The sequence below is a fragment of the Hippocampus guttulatus genome, chromosome 14, assembly GCF_054856545.1.
Source record: "Hippocampus guttulatus isolate MCC_2025c chromosome 14, RoL_Hgut_1.0, whole genome shotgun sequence".
In the NCBI taxonomy this organism is placed as follows: domain Eukaryota; kingdom Metazoa; phylum Chordata; class Actinopteri; order Syngnathiformes; family Syngnathidae; genus Hippocampus; species Hippocampus guttulatus.
This window is the reverse complement of record NC_141274.1, coordinates 6,480,907-6,502,476: the sequence shown is the minus strand read 5'-3', so window position 1 is coordinate 6,502,476 and position 21,570 is coordinate 6,480,907. Positions and strand designations below refer to the sequence as shown.

Below are 21,570 nucleotides of genomic sequence, written 5' to 3'. Positions count from 1 at the left end.
TTATTTGTCCTCCATCATTTCCTGTCACCTAACAAATCACATGGTGTCGTAAACAGGAACTGACGCGTCCAGCCAGAACGTTTCTTTTGAAAGGAACAACAAACAAACAGCTGAGTCACAGTGTACGTGTGTTTGCCTCACATGTGCTGACGCAGCTGCACGCACACACATGCACAGGCAGCGTGACAACAAAGGTCAGAGGTCAGCGCGGTAACACAAATGTTAGCCGAACAAAGGCGCCATCTTTTCCAGAATCCGGTCCTCCCATAAATGTGGCCACGCGGGTCCCTCTGAGGTTTAGTCCGTCATGCCTCTGCCTCGACGCCGCTCCTCGTTTTTGGGCCAGTCTGCGTCCTCGTCGTCCTCGTCCGAGCGCCCGAGCGCCGCATGTGTCCGGGTGGCCCCGGGTGGGGCCACCTCCCGGGGTGTCTTCGTAGGCACGGCGCCCCTGATGGGCGTCGCATCCAACCTGGGGACGCGCGTGTCTCGCAGAGCTTTGGGCATCAGCAGCATCTTCCTGCAGGGCACCAGGAGTAGTGCAACACCCCTGTTGCCCCGGGCGAGCGAGCGGGCGGGTCAGGGCGTGGCGGGAGCCGGGGCGGGCAGCGGGAGTTGCCTCAATAGCTGCTTGATGGAGTACCGAGACAAAGTCCAAGCGCTGGAACAACTGAACCAGCAGCTGGAGGAGCAAATCCGTTTGAGTCTGGACCGCAAGGCATCTTGTGCCGGAGCCTGGGGGCCGCTCAGGGGCCAGTGGGAGGATGTCTACAGGCAGGTGAGAGGGGCGGCCGGTAGCCCGAGGACTGTGGCTAGGGGGCGGGGTCTTTGGGGGATGGACAGCGACAGATAGTCCAGCATAGGGCCCCCAAATAAAATCGCATTTTCTAAAGCTCAGACAAGGTAGCCTTGATGTAGTGTCCAGCAAGACGACAACTACTTTTAAAAGCAATGAAACGTTTCAAGACCTTTTTCAACTTCAAAATTCCAAACCCTTACACTTTCAGCCTTTCAACAGGAAATATTCTCCAATTTCTGTCGTCCGCCATGATAGCAGACTGATTAATTTTGTCTTTTTTCACCATCAGACATTTGTAAATATTTGGGGGGGGGGGGGTTCTTTGGAAGACAATCATCAATATTCTTGGGGATTTTCATTTTATTTCTGGAGCCCAAGCGTGTGTGGATGTTTCACTAGGCCCCTCGCGGCTGAAGTCAGAGGGCAGCCATCTTTTGTTGCCAATGTTACTGACAAACTCTGCTACAAGTAGGTGCAAGGATCCTGGTATGTCATTGTTATGCTGCATTTTAAGAAAGTGGGAAGTCGGCTTTTTCCGATGAGGAAAAGTTCACTGGTTAGGTGGTCAGGAAGACCGTTGCGGCCCTTTGAACTTGGAGGACCTCGACTTCACCGATTGACTTCAATGTGACATCACTCGACAATGGCGATCCCCACGGAGACAAACCATAAATGGCAAAACATAATTTATAAGATTGTAAACATATATTTATCTCTTAATTTATGTTTTACATTAACGCAGTTATTTGAAGTAACATCATATATCACAATTTACTGACTGTTTGAAGGTACGCCGTTTTCGATGATCGGGATTGTTATCAGCCTTCTCATGAGTGATTGACAGTAGCATCTCCATGGCGACGCATGTGTTCAGGTCAGCGAGGCCATCCTGGACAACGCTCGACTGACGCTGCAGACAGAAAATGTGCAGGCCAACGCCGAGGACTTTAAAGAAAGGTCAGAGGTTGTTAGCGGCCACCGAGTGTGGCGCAAGTGGGCGGAGTCAGCGGGGCGACTCATAGTCACGTGTGCGCTTCCGTCGCAGGTTTGAGAGCGAGCGACCGTTCCGGAAGGCGGCGGAGGATGAGATGGCGTCGCTCTACAAAGTCTTGGAGGACGCTGGCCTGACTCGGGCGGAGCTGGAGGAGCAGATGGACGCCATGAGGGCCGAACTCCAACAACTGGAGCGACAGCACGAGCAGGTCAGACATCATATGGAACATTCTGAACTGCGTCTGCAAGATTCTCAAATGCACCCCCAACTTTCCTGACTCTCTTGACAAAATACGGGCGAGTGGCTCAGAATCATCAACATTCCTGACATAACAGGAGACATTCCCAACGTCAGACTGAGTAGCTCCAACTGCATCCCAACTATTTCCATGGGCATCACCAACATCCTGGTTCCGGATGCCGTCCCTAATTCGTTATGCTGTCCCCGCCCCACAGGACGTGCGCCTCCTCTACAGTCAAATGTCCGGACGGGAATTGGATCAACCGGACGCTCCTATTGAAACTAGCCTGGACCAGATCCTGGCCTACATCCGGAACCACTGGGAGAAAGTGACGGAGAAGAACCGAGCTGAGACGGACAGCTACCAGGAATGCAAGGTGACCAGATGGAATGCCAAGTATTGCACGGATAGTACTTAATGCATGTTCCTCCCGCAGGATGCCAAGTGCGAAAGTCGGCTGAGTCCAGAAGAGGAACAGCTGGAGGCCCTGAAAGTCCAGTGCTCCGACGCGGGCTGCAAGATCCAAAGCCTCCAGGCTGAGACCGAATCCATCCGAGCTCTGGTGAGATCTGTGACGGCGAGCCCTTCGGCCAGCTGTAGCTCACCGCTCATGTTTAAGCGGGTCCTCTTGCAGAAACGCGGTCTGGAGAACTCGCTGGGCGATGCACGGCACTGGCACGACATGGAGCTCCAGAATCTTGGTTCGGTGGTGTCCAAGCTGGAGGCGGAACTGGCGGACGTGCGTGGCGAGATGGACCAACAGCGCAGAGATTACGACAGTCTCCTCAGTAACAAGCAGCGCCTGGAGCAGGAGATCCGACTGTACCATGGGATTTTGGACGGAGAGGAGCGACGTTTCCAGCCTGCAGAGTGAGTGGCCACGGGTCACCTCAGCAAACTACAAAGAATAACGATCCGTCAGGAGGTTTGACTGATCTAAATGTGCATCTAGGTGTCCCAGTCCACAAAGGGATCACGACGGACTTTCCAGGACTCCGGCAGATCAAAGACCCCCAACGCAGTGTACACCCAAGGAGCCTGCGGACCCCAGGAAGCCTACCGGGCATTAAAGATGAAGCTGAGATATTCAGAATTCTACTTCCTGCTGGTCAATGAGGCAATAAAAGTCTTTTGGTTTTCATCCAAGGTTGTGTTGCCAATTTCCTCATCACTAATTATGGATTTTTTACCGTGTGAAACACTGAAGTCCACAACAAGTCCTAATATACTATACTACTATACCAGGATTTGTATTTACTTGAATCAAGAGTGAAATGAGTTTTGCAGCACTGCTGGGGCGCCGTCACTGACGTCATCATCAGCTGCTGGATCTTTCCTAATTGAACAAATATTACAATTAAGCACTTTTCAAGTTGAGCACATTTTACATACAAAGCACTTTCGGTAAAACTAATGCTAACGAGAACATCATGTCACCATTGTTGCTCATTAGTTTTTATTTTGTGACAGTGGCGACAGTATGATGCACCACATCCATGAAGCAACTTCATTTATTTTTCACTTTCAACAACTTTGCTCCACGATCACATTCTTTGCACATTGTTTAAATTGGGACTTATGAGGACACAGGTCAAATTCCTGTTGTTTCCAAAATAAAAGCCTTGCTGGATGGCACCAAAGATGGGTGCTTTTATATTGAAGCAGATGTGCCACTTCCTGTCCCGGCCGACAGGAAGCGGCGAGCGCGTGACCCTGATCACGGGATCGGAGCGCCTGCCGCCGGTCGGAACGGCCACGGGCACAATGCTAACCGTTAGCCCCAGCAGCTAAAGCTACGGTCGCCCATGCGACCACACTGCTCGGCCTCGCCGGGGCTCACTTGGCCCCCTCACCCGACAGCTGACCCGCCGGCTGCGACGGGGTGCAACGGGCCCGTTTAGGCGGGCTGCAGGGGGACGCAACCTACGCCAACACCGCCCTCGTGGCAGGCCATGGGGGCCATGAAGGTCCATCGACCCGTGTCGGGGTTGAACATCTCCACAGATCCCAGGTTGGTCTGTCCGTCATATCCGCCCACGGCATACAGGCGGCCTGACGCCGCCACCAGGGACACTCTGCTGCGCCGCGTGTTCATGGCCACCAAGTGGCTCCACTGCCCTGAAGCTGAGCTGAAGACCTCGGCGCCACTCAGGAACCCGGAACCATCGTAGCCGCCCACGGCGTACAGGTGGCTGCCCAGTGACGCCGCCCCGTGACGGCAACGCTTGTTTGACATTGGCGATGACGCGTGCCAGCGGTTCGTGTGATGGTTGTAATATTCCACCTAAAGGATGCATGCACATGGACACATATAACTGACGATAACAAAGACAATAAGGAGGACGAAGATGTGACTGACTGTGTTGAAGATCTGTAGGCCGTCATGTCCTCCGGACACAAAGATGCGTCCATCAAAGACGGTGACACCGGCGGCGCTGCGACTGGCGCTCATCTCCGTCACCACAGACCACCTAGAACACACAGGAAGTTACCACAAACCACCTACAAGGATGGCCACCTTGTGGTGGTGGAGAAACCTGCGCGCCCTGATCGAGCTGATCGCGATGTCACTTGCAAACCAAAGTAGAGAAGGACAAGGTGGACTCCGATTGGCAACTGTAACGCACGTTTCCGCCACGTCTGAGTGCTCGCTGATGCTCACAGCTGGTCACCGTGTTATCACAATCATTGATCATATAATAATATTTACATTGCCCTGTGGAAGGTAACCCACAGAATGGGGGTATTCTGGGGCAGATATATATGCCACCCCACCAATTTTATTTACTTTATTTCCGTCTGTCTCTGTGTGACCAGGTACCTAGTGGTCTGCGGACGAGTATAGGGCCGTGGACCAGTGGTTGGGGACCGTTGCTTTAAGCCATATGTCAGTGCGAGTTGGGAGCTTGTTACCTGTCAGTGTGCGGTGAATAGCATTCAACAGAGTTAAGAGAAGATTTTCCGTCATAGCCGCCGCACACGTAGATGTGGCCGTCAATCACAACTGTTCCCATGGCGCTGAGGAATGCCACAAGAACGGTCACATAAAGGCGCCAATCAGTGAGTGCTGATCAGAGTTCCAATCAGTCTGCCGACCTGCGTTGGCTGTTCATGCTGGACACTCTGGTCCAAGCGTCCGTCTCGGGGTTGTAGACCTCAACGGTACTGAGTCGCGACTGGCCGTCATAGCCTCCGATGGCATAGAGTAGTCCGTTAACCACGGCCACGCCCACCCTGCTGCGGGCCGTCCTCATTGGTTGGCAGCGTTCCCAGAAGTTCCCCATAGGATCGAACACTTCCACCACGTTCAAGGAGTCACCTGCGAGAGAAAGTTGGGTTAGTCCAAGGACCAATTGGACGGCGTTTTGGCCGTCCAAGTCCCGCCCCCTCACACCGGAGCTGTTGAGTCCTCCCACGGCATAGATGAGCGCCATGATGGACGTGCAGCACCTCTGACGCGTCTTGAAGGCAGGAAGGTGAGGGCGACGCTCCAACATCAGGTGGAAGTCTTTGGCCTCATCCAGGAGGTCTCTAGGGGCCAAAGGAAGGAAGGCCAACGAATGATAACGAGTGGAACCCGACCTCACACTTGTTCGTGCCAAGCAAGAAAACAGGTCAGACCTGCATTTATGGCAGCAGCGCACAAGTTCTTCCTGCTGGACTCGCTCCGTCAGGAACTGAGGACGACAAAGCGGCAATCGGATCTTGGAGAGCAGCTCCGGCAGCAAAGATTCCCGGTTGACACGATCGTGATGGACCCAAGACAGCGCCGCCTCAAACACCTGCCGGGAGAAGAGGGACAAGGGTGGACATGCCTTCAATGAAACACCTTCACAGAGAACAGATTTCTATACACAGCAGGATATGTTCAAAGACAGGAAACCTGGAACGCATGAACTCACTCACAGCTGGGGGAACCCCCCTTGAGCCTTTGCCTGATTTACTGACTTCCGTTATGAATCAAACCGGGGTTTTGTTTACACGCTAACTGTTCGTGCGAGTGCATTTCCGAGAAGGTTACACACGTAACAGCAGGTATCGCACCGTTAAAGAGAAAAGCTTTCAATTCTGCGTCCTACAACGATGAACATACAGTCGCATGTTTTGTTTGTTTGAAAGGTAAGTAGACAGGATATATTTTTGCTTTTTTCCATTATTTTAAACTATAATATATATTTATTTATATGAAGGGTAAATTTAAAAGAGAGAGACATACAACGTATTATTGCAAAAAAAAAAATAAAATTGTTGGGTTGACTTCTCCTTTAAGAACAGAAAGAGGAGACAACGTGCAAAGACAGGACCCCTTGGACATTTCTCAACAGGATGTGTAAAAGACACAAGAGGCAAAAGGAATGTCTGACCTGCTCCTCAGTTTTCACATTGAGTTCATCGCAGGCGACGAGCTCCAGCAGCTCGTCGGTCCTCAAGGTGAGGAATTCCTCCGACAGGGACACGTCCACAAAGTGCCGGTGCAGGAAGTTGTTGGCCGAGTCGTAAAGGGTAGCGCACATCATGGTCTCGGCAAACTGACGCACCCCCAAACAGTTCTTCGGATGCAACCTGACAAACAAGTGGCCGCCCACTCATCAATGTAGAGGAGCATGGAGGAACGGGAATGTGCCAAAGGTGAGGTGACATTACCTGTCCCGCAGGAAGGAGCAGCAAGCGTCTTTGACGTTCTGCAGCTGCAGGAAGCTGGAGCCGATCAGGAGGGCCTGAACGTTCTGCTGGTCGATGGCCACGTGGCCGCTGTATGCGAAGTTGATCAGCGCTTCCAGAGCACTGAATGCGCACACACACACACAGACAAACTTGTTGAAAGCAGTCTTGCGTTGTTTGGTGCGCTGTCAAGCCGTGTCAGATCAGTTCGCTGTACCTGGGGTCCATTCCTTGCATGAGTATCTCATCTTGTTTACACTCCACCATGTCATTGGTGAACATGGCATGAAAGTAAGGGATGGAGGCTGCCAACACGATGCGGTGGGCGCTGAATTTGTGCTCCCCCGCCTGTAGAATACATTCATCCACCGTAAGAAAGTCCATCTCGTTGACATCACTTGCATTCATCGGTTCAGTGCTTGTAAATAACTAGCCCCAAATGAATAATCAGAACCCAACTGAAAGAAAGAACCTTAACCAAATAAAAAAAAACAGTGGTCACTTGTATCACATTTGGGTCAATACAAAAGTTTAACCGAGCATATTGTGATTTTAATGGAACTTGCTGTACTTGTTGATAGTGGTGTCACAACACTCTATATATATTTTTTTTTAAACTGCGTTTGCAATAATTCGGTCATGTTGAGTGGACACTTTAGGGAACTATCTAGGACCACAAGTTAAAGTGGCCAAATCAAGCAAAGTCAGCATTTTGACACAGTCATTTGGTTGGGAATGATAAGACTGTAACAACTTTGGATGAGTTAGGTAGTCTACTGCTGAGGGTACTATGCACGTGCAACTTTCAATACGTGTGTTTCAGAATTATTTTGCAGACGCCCCTCAACTCAATTTGACAACCAATTATGTTCGTTCACTCTCGTAGAACCTCCAGTGACACACTCAACAGACAATCCAATGCTTTCATTGGACAGTGGGTCAAAAGTTAGTTAGCGTCTAGCGTATTGTGTTGACAATAACATATCTTGAATATTTAATCATAAGGTGGCGCCCCGGCCAAAATTAAGACGCTCTTAATTCCAGTTAGCATGAGCTCAGCACTAAATGCTAGGCTAAACTAGCTTGCGGCTACTTTGACGAATGCCGTGCGAAATCGTTTCGGTTGTACCTTGAGCGTGACGTCACAGAGTTTCCCCTGCCGTCGAATTTCCTCCATGACGACATAACCCCTGCCCGGCAGGTCGTGCACTGTAAAATGGACTAAATCTTCGAGCTCCTCGCAAACCACCTCTCCCATCGTCAGCGTCGCTAGCTGCGAGCCTGCAGCCCTCCGAGCCGCCGTAGCACACCGGAACCACTTTCGCTTGCCCTTCAAACAAAAAGCATAACAAGTTGTCACGTCAATCATCGTCACGGATGGACTCGCCATGGCCCCTCCTAGCTGATGTGAGAGGGTAGCCATCCAATGTTGCCATTGTTACTGACAACTTGTGGGGTTTTTTCCTGAAAAAAACACTGTTACCAGATAGGATCCTTTTATGGAGTCATGAGAGCCCCCCCAAAGAACCAACTTCACTGTTTGCATCGACCAGTCAAAGGATATTATCTGAAGTTAATGTAAAACTTGTCAAGTGATGTCAGACTGAAGTCAGGGTCCTTTCTTTTTCCTATGTCGCAACCTGACCTCTCAGTTCAAAGTTGTGTTCAAGTGCACTTTCCTTTCCATTCCTGGTCAGAGATCATAAAAATCCCATTTCCCACCTTCCTCAAATGCAGCATTAGTCCGTGCTCTAAGCATACTTAGATGTAACAGGACTGCTGACGTTTGACGAGGTCACAAGAACGTCAAAACAGCCGTCCGTCATTCTCCCTCATCAAACTCACTGGCGCTGATCCTTTACCAATCACATTTCTCATTGTAGCATAAGCTCTTCTGTCAGTGCCACCACATCAGATTGCACTCCCGTGTCAGCATCATAAGCAAAAAAAACAAACAAAAAAGTGCCCCCTCAAGTGTGCTCATTTTCTTTGTTTTAATATAAAACCAAGAGAAACATTTACAAAATGTTTGTGGGCAGTCTTTGAGGCTCAAACACAGTTGTCATTAGTCAGCTGATGTCACGTGGGAGCACCGCTGTGCGATTGCCATGAAAGGTCACAATGGTGAGCGCATTCAAGACAGGTGATAGAAATCATCAACGTTCTTCACATCCACTTCCCGTCCTCGTCAAGGTACAGCCTGAAAAAGGATTGGCTTGACCGCGCGTGGCCATTTCGCTGCTCATTCAAGTCCCAATTCTGATTCTCAAACCCAAATGGGACCTTTCGCTGGCTTGTCGCAGTACTCGAGGCATCTTTGCTGACAGCACTTGATCAGTGTCCACACTGACGGGTCTCAAAGGGGTTGTTGTTGGTTGGTGTTTCCCGCAATCGGTCGCCGTTGGCAATTGTTACCGTCAATAGGTGGCCACTGGCGAGCCTCTACGCTGACGGGATGCCGCTGGCTTGCGTCAATGCTCATAGGGCACCCTTGGCTTGCGTCCACGCTGACAGGTTGTTGTCGGCGCGCGTCTACGCCGACAGGTCATTGTTCTCAAAGCGCTCTTGTTCGTAGGCCTCGGCTGACACCTTGCGACCGCCGAACCAGCGGCGGTCTAAAGCCCGGACAGCTCGGTTCATCTCGGCTGTGTGGTTGAACTCCACAAAGATCTTAATGATGACATCGGCATCGGCGTCCTCTCCCTGCCGTTCCTGGTAGATGACCACTCGCTTGACCTGGCCGAACTTGCCGCACTCCTCCGTCACCTCACCCTCCAGGTGGTCGTCAATGTCGTCCAGGCCAACCATGTTTCTCAGGACCATCACACGCGACTGAGGGCACAAAACCGCAAAAGCACTTAAATATTACAGAACAGTCCAAGTACCAACCCATACCCGATCAAAGTAATCCCCAGTCTAGTCCCAAAGTATATCAAATGCTGTATGGTACCAAAGTAATTTCAATTTAGTCCCAAAGTAGTCGAAAGGGTAATGACACTGCAGTTCCAAATGAATTTGAATGTACTCTCAAAGTAATCCAATGTAGTTTCCAAGCAAACCTAATGGAGTCCTAAAGTAGTGTCAAAACAGCCCCAATATAGTCACAGAGTAGTCTCAAAATAATCCAATATAGTCCTAAACTAAAACAGTATAGTTCAAAATAATGCCACGCGTAATCCCATACCAACCGAATATAGTTTAAAAGTAGAAAAACAAAATCCCAAGTATCTCAAAGTATTCCAACAGTAAGTGCATCCAAAGTGTCCATGAGACGAGCTTTGGAATATATATACTGTATATTTTTTTATTTTGTGATTGCGTACAATCTTGTTAATGTCATGGTGTCCGTCAGTCGGTTTACTCGCGTCCAAGGGCGCTCCCTGGTGCTGCTCTTCATCCATCCTCAGGGCGGGGGGCGTGGCCAGGACGGGATTGACCAGAGCCACTTGAGGCAGTCCTGCTCGAGCTGGGGTCACGCCTGAAACAGTGATATCACATTCTGGAGCCAGGGAGTGAGCGGGGCATGATGCAGAGGTGGCGAGGTTGAAGGGTTCCCACCTGTGATGACTCCCGGAGCCTGAGCCGCCATGACGCCTTGCGGAAGACCAGCCAGCGCTCTTAGCACTGACGCGCCCACTGGATCCTGAAAGCAGCACCATGGCACACAGTCACGGTTTGAAGCCAATTAATTATTTTTTTATTTATTTGTGTATTTTTATCAGTCGTCATTTCAATCCAAATCAAAATAATGGTGATTGTTATCATAATTTCCAAAAAAGGTCCAGCCCTAACAGATGATGACATCATCAGGACTCACCTGGGCAGTGAAGTTGGCAGCCGCAGCCAGGCCTCCCGAGGCAGTGATGAGTGGCACAGGCGGCGTGACGGCCTTCCCAACTCGCAAGTACTGGCCGCCCAGGTCAAATAGGTTCATGGAGGCCACTGCGTCGACGGCTGCCTGGGGCTTGTCGTACTCTGGAGTGAAACCCAAAAGCCGTCAGTGCCGGACGCGTCACTTTGCATGGCGTCACATCTCACCGATGTAGCCGTAGCTTTTGTGGCGTCCCGTGGTGGGCTCGCGAGCCAACATGCATGACTTGATCTTCCCAAAGGCCTCAAACACGCTCCGGATGTCGCCGTCCGACAGGTCGCGATGAACGGACGCCACGTAGATCCTGTTGAAGGCGCGCGCTTCCTCCGCCAGCTGCTCGATGATGGGTTGAGCCTGCCCGATGTTACTGGGCCGGCCCACCTGTTCATAGTGTGGAGTCGATTGTTTGACACGGTCGTGGTCTACGGCGGTGACAAACGTTGACCTCGAGCCAACCTTAATATTTCGCCCTCCCAGGACGACAGAGTTCATTTGGTCCAGAGCCAGCTGAGCCGCTTCTGGCGTTTCGTATTCCACAAAGGCAAAACCCTGAACAAACAAACGCCATTTCTTAGCTAACTTAACATTTTGACGAATACAACACGCATGCTCTATGCACCAATGAACAACTGAATGATAATTTAGAATGAGAACTTTATGCTGCATGTTAGATGTGACCTCTGACCTTATGCTTCATGGTGACAGAGTCCCAGGACATGTCGATGCTTTTGATGGGTCCGAAGGGGATGAAGGCCTGCCTGATGGTGTCCTCGCCCAGCTCGTAATAGATGGAGCCAACGTAGACGCGGCACATGATGGCCAAGGCGCGCTGGCGTTGAGCCGCCACCTCGACAGGAAGTCACCACCACATTAGCTCGCGTCGCAAAAAGAAGACGTAAGCACTTTTCATTGACGCTCAAGAAAAAAAAAAAAAGATGACTTACTGACTGCAGAGGAGAAAGTTCTCCTAAACCCACCGACAAAGAGGCCATCTGACACGCACACACACACACACAAAGAACAAGCATGAACACAAGTGTCCTAATTCATCTGTTGGCCGATGCTGAAAAATTAATGCAGCGGTACATCAAGTTACAAACTTAATGTGATTGGATGAATCAGTGGGTTCGGGCACAACAGAGGTTGGCAGCAAGAGTTATCTTATGTTTGGAGGCAAAGGCAAACACTTGCACGAACAACTTGTTGACAAGTGAAAAAACACCAACGAAGTCATCAAGGAGACGACGTTGACTCGACTGTCAAGCGGGTGTGTGCGTAATGTCAAAGTGACATTGCGTATCTGTATACCTGCAGTCCACTAAGCTGCTGCTGTTGCTGCTGCTGCTGAGCCATAGTCTGCCTGACCAGAACATTCCGGATGCTCTGCTCCATGGCATACTTTTTGGCCTGCAGAGCAAAACGGACAATCAGATTACAGATACAACAATTCATCGGCATTTGGTCAATTATCAAATTAATAGAAGTACTTTATTTATCATGAAGAGTCTATGATCAACTTTGATTAGCCTTACCTTCTGCAGCGCCTCCTGTTGTTCGAAGGTGAGCGGCGGCAGGCCAAGCCTCGTCGTGGTTGTGGTAGTGGTCGTGTTGCCGGTCGTGTTGCCTTGTCCGTTCTCCATGACAAGCATGCGCAGTGGCATCACAGCGGCCGCTGGCTTGCCTTACTCCGTTACCCTTGACGACGCCATTCAAGTGATTTGCAGCAACACTTTCAACTTTTTCGCATGAATACTTTGACTTTTATCTAACGTGACACAACTTTGGGGAGGCTAGGAGTCCAAATTTGTCATCAGGTGTCATAATCATTGTCTCGACGGAAACATTTGATCGTATCTTCAGTTTCTTGAGCTGACAATGTTATGAATGTTGACGATGGGTTGGCACGCAACGTCCACGACACACACACGAACACAGGAAGGCTCGGTTAGCATTAGCTTAGCATGCTTCCGTCGAAGGAACAATGTCCACAATGAGAGCGTTTTACGTTCCTACCGCAAACGCGGCTAGCACCTTACACTCGAGCTCCAGTCCGGTTCTGTATCTGTGTGTCTAGCTGTGAGTGTTCGGTTCGGTCCACTGTTGATATTTTTGCCAAATGTAAGCATCCAAGTGTCACTCGTGTGACTGAGCAGCTTTGGGGCAGGCTACGTCACTTCCGCTGGCCGCGCTTTCTCAATCAGCTTTCCTTTGCTCTTTAAGAACGCAAGAAATCGTCCGAAATGTAGCTCGCTCATTTGACATTTATGTCGGCATTTTAACAAATGAAGCGCGCGGATTTCTTTTTGTACAACGGGAACTATTTTTTTACTGTCTGCTTTATTTTTTGGGTAGTCGTGTATAGTAAGTGCTATTTAATTGATACTATTCTACCAACGTTGCGCATTGTAATTCTTATTCCTGTAAACTGGAATGACTGGAACCTGTACAGCATTTTGATTGTCATTAAAAAAATATATATCCTTTTACTCTGGGTAAAAGCTTTTATTTCATATATGCCAACTGTAAGATACAGTGGATCCGTTCTTTTCAGGGTTTCCGGCCTGCGAATCGTGGAAATCTGTTTAATTGACATTAGAAATTGAAAAGAAAATAATGTCAAATTCTTAAAAAGTCAGGGATAAGGTGACACGTGTCACCCCACCAAAAACAAGGTTTTGCGTCCTCCACCCAATGCCTAGCTGTATTTCATCATGTGGTCATAATGTGATTGAACAAAGATGACATTTTTGTCGGGTCTCCTGGTGGGGATTTTGGAGGTAGGATTCCACCCAGTCCTTGCCAAAACTAGTGCGTGTCTGCTCAGTGGTCGACTGGTTAGCACAACCAACTCACAGTACAGAGGTCAGGGGTTCGATTACAGGCCCCTGCGTCCCAGGTGTTTATGTCCTCCCTGGTGCCTGCATAGGCACTACAGTTCCCTCCCACATTCCCAAAACATGCACGGTAAGTTAATGAAACACTCAAAACTGTCCTTAGGGGGGTGACTGCGAGTGGTTGGATGTCTGTGTGGTGTGTGACAACCAGTTTAGGGTGAACCTCGCCTTTTATATATAGTATACTGTATACATATATATATATAGAGAGAGAGAGAGAAAGAGAGAGAGAGAGTATATGTGTGTGTGTATACACTTGCATTCTTTCACCCTGGATTCACTGACACCCCCCCCCCCAATATATTTCAATGCACATGCGAAATTGACCACAGTGACATCCATACATTGGGTGTGTTGAGTGAGGCAGGAGCTTGCGTGTCAAACACCATACAGGAAACAAGCATTTTAATAATCTACTTATTTCCCCTTTGCTTTTCGCATCTCGTGAACTGCAATTGATGGCTGCTAATGTCAAGATGTTGTAGTGAAGGACAGAATGCTTGAAGATCATTGGCATTATGAAACATCTCACGTTGCCAGTATCAGATGGTCTTAGCAGGAACCAGTGAATAAGCGTTCAACTCAGGATTTGCGGACAATAGCAAACAGCGCTTATCATGAGCATGGCGCTCACTGAGTTCCATAAATAAATCAAGTCCTCTTGTCCTCCAGAGGCTTCTCAGAGTAGCCCTGAGTGGCAAAGCTTCTCCACCTCCTTTGAAGCGGTCACAACTGGTTGCGATGGAGAAAATAGCAGCGCTTCATTTAGAAGGGCATCCCACCAGAGATCTGCCGGGCCACTTGCTCATCCGGGCTCTCCTCCTTGTGCTTTCTCTCACGGTTCCAGTCCTTGAGGCCGGCGGGCAGTGCGGTGTCCTCGTCCTCACCACCCGTGCCCTCCACCAGCTCCTCGTACGTCGACTTCTCTGAGAAAGGACGTTTGCCCAGCAGCTCTACCATATCGTTCTTGTCCAGAACCTCCTTCTCCAGCAGCCGCAGTGCCACCTTCAGGAAGACAAGCCCAGAACGTGCAGAAGAATTCGCACGACAGAAGAGTGATTCCTCGCGCTCAGAGCCTCACCTTCTCCACCTCGGCCTTCTTGTCACTCAGCAGGCGCTGAGTTCTCCGGTAGGCTTCGTCAATGAGGCCCCGGACCTCGGCGTCAATGAGGCGCGCAGTGGCCTCGCTGTACGGCTTCTCCAGAACCATCTCGCCCTGCCGTGGGAGATCAAAGGACACCTGGCCCACCTTGGCGTTCATCCCGAACTGCACGATCTGCGTGAGCCACAAAGCCTGTCGTGAAGGAGTCGCATGGCCGCTCGGGGCGAAACTCGCTGTGTGACCTCTGACCTGCGCATAGGCACTCTGGGTGACCTTGCGGAGGTCGTCCTGCGCGCCCGTGGTGATCCTGCCGAAGAAGATTTCCTCAGACACGCGACCCCCCAGCGTCATGCACATGCGGTCCAGCAGCTGCTCGGTGGTGTACAAGAACTGCTCCTTCGGGAGGTACTGAGCGTAGCCCAGGCCACGGCCCCGGGGGATGATGGAAACCTGGATGCACCAGTCACCACACTACGTTCACAAAACACCACCGCCAGAGGCTTGGCGAGCGCGGGCGGGGCCACCTTGAGCAACGGGTCGGCATGCTCCAGGAACCACCCAGCAACGGCGTGCCCTGCCTCGTGATAGGCCACCGTCTTCTTCTCCTCCGGCTGGAGGACCTGCGTCTTCTTTTCCAGGCCTGAAAGAAGAAGGACGATGAGGTGTTCCTGCGTATGGCTGAATGAGGCGGGTGCCTGACCGGCGCTTACCTCCGATGACCCTCTCGATGGCCTGCTCAAAGTGCTTCTGATCGATGGCGTCGCACAAGTGCCGAGCGGCAATGAGGGCCGCCTCATTGCAAACGTTGGCAATGTCGGCACCTGGTGACGACACTTTGCCATGTGATATTTGGACTACAACTTGGTCGTGTGACGAAGTAAGATGTTTGTGTCCGGGGGGCCAGTCGCATAAGGCTGAAGACAACTGTTCACGTTTGGAATAGTCGGGTGCTTGGTAGCAGCCGCCAACCTCTTTGTTTTATAATTGTGGTCCTGCATGCAGTCTTTTCATTCTGATTTGGCATTTTTTAGTCCCTTGTCTACTAAAGGGTTCATGTTTTGCCAAACTCTGGGGGCAAAACGTCTGTTGTGCATACTAATCTTACCTGAGAAACCAGGCGTGAGGGCCGCCATCTTGCGGGCCAAGGCATCTTTATTTGTGGCGGGGTCCAACTTGAGAGGCCGAAGGTGGACTTTAAAGATGGACATTCGTCCTTTGATGTCGGGAGGACCTGAAATGACAACGACGCTTGACGACGATGCTCGACAACGCTTCACCCCCGCACATTTCCCACATACCGATGTAAATTTGTCTGTCGAAGCGTCCCGGCCTCAGTAGCGCCGGGTCCAAGACGTCTGCTCGGTTGGTTCCCGCCAGCACCACCACGTTGGTTGCCGTGTTGAACCCTGCAACACACAGACTTGCTTCAGGCTAGTTTTTTGGGGGGTGGGGAGGGGGGGGGGGATGCACAGTTCAGTGTGAGCCATTTGTGTGGTTCGTTTTCCTCATGTTTTATTTTGAAAATATTTGGATGCTGGTTTTGACAAAGACTTTAAAAAAAAACCTTCAGGCTACAGGATCAATCCAATTGGAAAATGCAGCGGAACTACAAGGACCCCTAAAAATATAAATGACCGACACCACCATATTTGCGAACATCTCAGACACACCAGGGGTTCTGTCCTGTGTGAGCTACAAAGTCATACTCCACTAACTAAAGAGTGATACCCTTTCTCCCACGTGTGGCGGACTGGCCCAAGTTTGTGGTCGCAAGTCAAAGCAGAAAATCCCCCAAAACACTGAAGTGGGGTCAGTCGCATGTCAAGGCGCCAGCATAAATAGCGACAATAGGAAAAGGCCCAAATAACATTGCCGTCTGACCGTCCATCTCGACCAGCAGCTGGTTGAGGGTATTCTCCTGCTCGCTCTGCCCCCCGAAGTTTCCCCGTCCCCGCTTGCGTCCAACCGCGTCGATCTCGTCGATGAAGAGGATGCAGGGCGCGTTCTTCCTCGCCATGACGAAAAGATCTCGGACCTGCGTAGGAAGCGTGGTCAGCGAGCGGCCGGCGAGATGTGGAGCGACTGGGCGGAGACGAGCGAGCGCTCACCCGGGCTGGGCCCACGCCCACGAACATCTCCAGGAACTCTGAACCGTTGACGGTAATGAAGGGAACATTGGCCTCGCCCGCCGTGGCCTTGGCCAGGAGCGTCTTTCCCGTCCCCGGAGGCCCGGTCAGGATGGCGCCCTGGCGACGGCGAGGACAACGTCAATGGTGCCACCCTCCAATTCCCTCCCCACCGGTGCCCCGAGCCGACCTTGGGGATCTTGGCGCCCAGGTCCTGGTACTGTTTGGGGTTCTTCAGAAAGTTGACAAACTCCATGATCTCCAACTTGGCTTCCTCGCAGCCGGCCACGTCTTTGAACTTGACGTCAATTTCGTCCTTGAGGATCTTGGCGGTGGTCTCGCCGACGCTGAACAAACCGCCCATGCCGCCGCGCCCGGGCCGGCCCGCCCCTGCCGGGCCTCGCCGTAGCATGAAGAGCAGGAAACCGATGATGAGGGCGGTGGGTAGCATGCTCAGGAGGAAGGTCCTGATGTCCCGAAAAAAGACACGGCGTCAACAAGACGCTACGGAAAGCGCTATATATCAACACTCTTCACATCAAACTTAAGGTGTATCTGCAGCAGGGATGCGCAAACAGCAACCCGTGCGCCGGACACATGCAGACTCGGGGTGGCCCTCCGTTCATTTTGCAAAATAAACATGTCTACTGTTGCACCTGGCGCTAGTACTGTTTTCAACTGGTTGCCATGACAACTAAAATCTGTAATATTTGCTTGGGTTTATTCTTTTATGAATGTGTATTTGTCTGCATATTGATGTTTTTTCTGCTAAATCTTGGTCGAACAGCAAACTTTCAGCAAGCGTTTTTTTTTTTTCTCTTCACATTTTCAGCTAGTGGTGTGCCGCTAGATGTTTTCAATGAAAGAAGTGTGCCTTGGCTCAAAAAAGTTTCAAAAACACTGTGCTAGATAATGAATGTGGCTGGCTGATCCATGTATGGTTCCACAGCTTCCAAAGTTACTGCATCCAGTTCCTACCGTTCGGAGAACCTCCATGGGTCACCTAGAATTGCAGTCAAAATGGCAGATATCGCTGCTCTGCTGGCTGCCAAGAAAGCTAAGATTGACATGGAAGACGCTATTGAAGCTCAACATCAGCAGTTGAGAAAACTTGGAAACCAGAGAGAGACTACAGCCTTAAGTGTCTATGAGAAAAAGGAAATCAAGGAACGGAATGGGACAAGCAGCCCCGTACAGCAAACTGTAAAAAAATGAGACAACCTTGGTTCAGATGTTAAAAGAATCATTTGGCTGCAAGAGCTGCTTTTTTTGTTTTGTGTTTGTTGGACTGTTTTCAGCATTTCGGCCACGGCTTTCGTCAATGAAGGATCGTATCCTACAGTATTCTCAGGTGTTCCTTTGAAGTTTACAGACTGGAGAATTACGAAATATAAGTTATTTTCATGATTTTATTTCGTGCATTTTGTTCGATTACTTTATTTGTGACATCATTTTATGGGGGGTTTGGGATTTTCTAAAATTACTTAACTCTTGACCTTTAAAGACACTATCAGACAAGTCAAGACTACAAGCTGCATGTCCAAATGCACCAATAGTGATCCCCCCCCATTGACTGTTTGAAGTGCGTGAGGCATTACTAAATTTGTGTCCCCAAAACATGGATGGATGAAATATTTAATAATAGGTGATTTTCATGAAAACATTCGCAAAATGAGTCTTGCTAATCAATGACTCCACTTGAGGAGCATCTTTCTAATTTTGAGGATCCATGTTTTTGTCGGTTAACCCCAGGAATCTTAAGCAAGGGTTTTATCAAACAATATAAATGGGGGAGTTGAATGGACGGCTACAGTTAAGAAATATTTTAATGTGTAAGTATCCTACTAGAAATCCTATTGAATAATCTACTCTAATGCATGTTTGCCTTGGGCCCCCAAATCTCCAAATGACTAACTCCGGCCCTGGCCTGAGCCAGGCAGAGTGTGCTCCTTGATGGCTCAGGCACTGAAGAGCAAGGGAGCTCAGAGCTGTGGCCACTCATGTAAATTGGACCACAGTGCTGCCTTAATTGGTTTCACTCAGATGGGGGCTCTCTGACAAGTAGACGGCTATGCAAGGCTAAAGTTCCTCACCCGTCGCTCTCGGTGGAGTAGACCACAGGAACGCGGTTCTCACCCTCGATGCCCAGCTCATACTGGGCATTCTCCAGGTTCCTCTCAAACGTGTCCACGCTGCCGATGTTGAACCACACGTACTGCTGCGGGGACAAACACAGTCCTACTTAAGAAGGCACCTTGGGACTTGGAAAAAAGAGTGTGCTTGACTCAGACTTGAACGACCGTATTTTCATGACCATAGGACGCACGTAAAAGTCTTTAATTTGCTCCAAAATGGACGGGGCGCCTAATAAGGCAGGTGCCTTTTTAAAAAACATACGCTAATGTGCATGCATGCATGCTACCGTATTGTTTGAACTAGCGTATGTTTTACCATGACTGAGTCCAATAACACAATGTGTCTCGTGTATATGTTAAATCCAGAAATAGCACCCGTAACTGACAGGCCTTTTAATACGGTGCATCATTTGTTAAGTGTTGCCTGTTTATATTTGAAAATCAGCATTTTCCAAGGTCGTGTAACCGTTTGTTCAGTTATGAAGATGTTATTTTGCGTATCGCGCATCCAAATCTGAAAAGCTACCATTCAGCGATGAGGCCACCTCATGAAACATGTTTCACTGAGACACCTCCTAATATTTGCTGTCAAGGATTCAGAAGAGTTTAACTTTATTTGGGATTATCATATGAACTTTAAATGGTGGTTGTATGGGATGATTCCCATTTGTCATGATCTTAAATGCGACTGGTAAAAACAAAACCGCCAGAGGCTGTGCAGATTTGTGCAAGCACATTACATGACGGAAAATGGTTTTGAAATGGTTCATCTTGGTCTCACTGTTAACCATTCAACTTGCTTTGACTTTTTTTTTTCCACAGCAACATTGGACTTTCACATATGGAACTCTTATCCACCGGCTCCCTCCCTCTGCATCTTCTCACACTTGATATCTGACTCAGGACCAATGGAAACACTAGCCAGGTGCGACAGAGACGAAAAGATGGCTGACTCACCCCATCCATGGGCATCTTCCCGGGAGAGAAGACCACTTTGACATAGCGCTTGTTTACCACCTCCAGTCTGTCGACCTGCGGCACAAAGATGAGGAGCCGCACGGCGGCCCAAATGCCATTAGTGTACTGTCATCGGCATCCGTCATCACCATCAGCATCGTCGTTGTCGTAATTGTCGTCGTCGTCATTATCATCATCATTGTTAGCATCAGCAACGTCATCACTATCAATGTTTTATCATCGTCATGGTCAGCATCGTTATCAGCACCGTTGACATCATCACTGCCATCATCATCGTCATCAATGCTGTCCTTGTCGGCGTTCCCTCACCACTCCTTTGGACAGGAAGTTGTTGACAAAGTCCTTCCATGTGACCTCTCGGGCTCCATCCCTGAACAGGAAGTAATAGGCCACGACAGTCCAAAAGGCCGCGCCGCTCAAGAAGTACATTCGGAACTCCTTCTCATCCCATGGAATGTCACCCTGCAACCAAAGTTCTTGTTTTCTTTCTCTTTATTATATTATGGGATGGTGATCACTTACTCGATTGTAAAAGACATCAGCATTTAGGATTATGTGATGTCTGGTCCAACTTTGAGGATAATTAACACACGTGTTTCACCTGATTGGCTGAAACGCTGCATGTTTTGTATGCTGTCAGTTCCAGTGTCCAACTGGTGGTGCCCTACTGCACTAACCTTCTGCAGGCGGCTGTACCAATGTGAATCCTTCCGTCCTCCTCGCTTTCCACCTCCTCCTCCACTACTGCCTGCTCCCCCCCCTCCAGACGGCCCCACCTCTTTCGGAGTATCATCAGCTTTGTTGTTGTCTGTCGACACAAAAACAAGAGTTGACACAAGGGCTGAAATATTTACTTTTCACATCTACATTACTTCAGTGATTCCCAACCAGTGTCTGCTGTTACAATTAGACCAAGGTCACCTTTGTCTGGAGAGTGAGTCTCCTTGGAAATCTTCCCGCTGTCGGGAAAATACTTTTCAAACCCTGCAGAGAAAAGCAAACACGTAAGTGCAAGTTTTTTGGGGGGATGATGATGATGATGCTGCTGCTGAAGAACCTTTGGGAGCTCTGGAGGTCAGACTCCTACAGGCCACCAGGAGCTCACTCAACAAACTCCGCCCACTCGCAAGCCGTCTTGACACCTGGCCGACAAACAATAGGCGACCAGTCATTATTTTGTTAACAAGACGTGTAAAGACGCTGAGTTGTGTGAAGGGAGACGAGCAGCTTAGTGCAATATGGTCCCGACACAAGGTTGAACTTTTCTTCTCTTGAAAATTATGACGTCACATGCAGTGTGACATGGAATCCTACTCCCGCTTGCGTTTTAATGACGTTTGAGAAGGGAGTGGTTAGTAAGATTTCGGTCTTATTTGTCAGCTCGTTCACTACGCTAGCAGTTAGCAAGAGAAGGGGGACCTGACCTACCAGTAGCCTGCTGGTGGCGGGCGAAGGAGCCAAGAGAAGGCGCAGCGTGTTGCGGCAGCTCGCCGACAAGCGAAGGTAGCGATGGGCCATGGTCACGCGGACCAAGGAGGCGGCAGAGACTTCAAAAAGTAGCTCTCAGGAGAGAGTGTCACGGGGCACTCGTGAAGTTCGACATCTGTGTTCCGTAATCGTTCCAATCCGCCATGTTTCCTCCACACATCTTTTTCGAGGAGGTTGCAGTAAGCCCGAGTGGCAGTGAGCAGCGCCCCCTGCTGGAAATTGTGTCATCACAGCCTCGTTTGACAATTAGGTAAACTACACTCCCCACAATGCACTCCTTTAC

The 21,570-nt window shown here is 49.8% G+C and overlaps 4 protein-coding genes across 7 annotated transcripts; 1 reads left to right on the top strand and 3 right to left on the bottom strand.

The window, feature by feature from the left end:
- The first annotated feature begins 279 nt into the window (after nt 1-279).
- bfsp2 (beaded filament structural protein 2, phakinin) lies at nt 280-3,172 on the top strand. The gene is made up of 7 exons (XM_086128843.1): nt 280-775; nt 1,671-1,753; nt 1,842-1,998; nt 2,246-2,407; nt 2,468-2,593; nt 2,666-2,901; nt 2,984-3,172. Exons 1-7 carry the CDS (start codon nt 308-310, stop codon nt 3,099-3,101), a joined length of 1,350 nt encoding a protein of 449 aa, XP_085984969.1. The 5' UTR covers nt 280-307; the 3' UTR covers nt 3,102-3,172.
- Nucleotides 3,173-3,470: 298 nt separating this feature from the next.
- On the bottom strand, nt 3,471-7,993 carry klhl18 (kelch-like family member 18). The gene is made up of 10 exons (XM_086128844.1): nt 7,823-7,993; nt 6,911-7,041; nt 6,676-6,816; nt 6,396-6,594; nt 5,653-5,813; nt 5,426-5,562; nt 5,128-5,350; nt 4,945-5,049; nt 4,391-4,502; nt 3,471-4,315 (listed from the first exon to the last, which is right to left on the bottom strand). Exons 1-10 carry the CDS (start codon nt 7,949-7,951, stop codon nt 3,929-3,931), a joined length of 1,725 nt encoding a protein of 574 aa, XP_085984970.1. The 5' UTR covers nt 7,952-7,993; the 3' UTR covers nt 3,471-3,928.
- A 675-nt stretch (nt 7,994-8,668) lies between these two features.
- On the bottom strand, nt 8,669-12,742 carry puf60a (poly-U binding splicing factor a). 3 transcript variants are annotated; one of them, XM_086128862.1, is made up of 11 exons: nt 12,601-12,741; nt 12,097-12,259; nt 11,873-11,971; nt 11,509-11,556; nt 11,250-11,411; nt 11,021-11,113; nt 10,732-10,945; nt 10,511-10,668; nt 10,252-10,336; nt 10,017-10,171; nt 8,669-9,525 (listed from the first exon to the last, which is right to left on the bottom strand). In XM_086128862.1, the coding sequence occupies exons 2-11, from the start codon at nt 12,223-12,225 to the stop codon at nt 9,226-9,228; spliced, it is 1,443 nt and encodes a 480-aa protein (XP_085984988.1). In that variant the 5' UTR covers nt 12,226-12,259; nt 12,601-12,741; the 3' UTR covers nt 8,669-9,225. The 3 variants fall into 3 exon arrangements, with proteins under 3 accessions (XP_085984988.1, XP_085984987.1, XP_085984989.1); XM_086128861.1 differs by having other exon boundaries at nt 12,097-12,742; XM_086128863.1 differs by having other exon boundaries at nt 10,059-10,171; nt 12,097-12,742.
- A 1,104-nt stretch (nt 12,743-13,846) lies between these two features.
- Nucleotides 13,847-21,464, bottom strand: afg3l2 (AFG3-like AAA ATPase 2). 2 transcript variants are annotated; one of them, XM_086128859.1, is made up of 17 exons: nt 21,228-21,464; nt 20,857-20,941; nt 20,721-20,783; nt 20,477-20,607; nt 20,109-20,261; nt 19,779-19,853; nt 18,780-18,904; nt 16,877-17,153; nt 16,669-16,806; nt 16,442-16,595; nt 15,859-15,966; nt 15,666-15,791; nt 15,271-15,381; nt 15,085-15,200; nt 14,810-15,010; nt 14,540-14,734; nt 13,847-14,463 (listed from the first exon to the last, which is right to left on the bottom strand). In XM_086128859.1, exons 1-17 carry the CDS (start codon nt 21,315-21,317, stop codon nt 14,224-14,226), a joined length of 2,388 nt encoding a protein of 795 aa, XP_085984985.1. In that variant the 5' UTR covers nt 21,318-21,464; the 3' UTR covers nt 13,847-14,223. The 2 variants fall into 2 exon arrangements, with proteins under 2 accessions (XP_085984985.1, XP_085984986.1); XM_086128860.1 differs by having other exon boundaries at nt 18,780-18,901.
- Nucleotides 21,465-21,570: the final 106 nt, after the last annotated feature.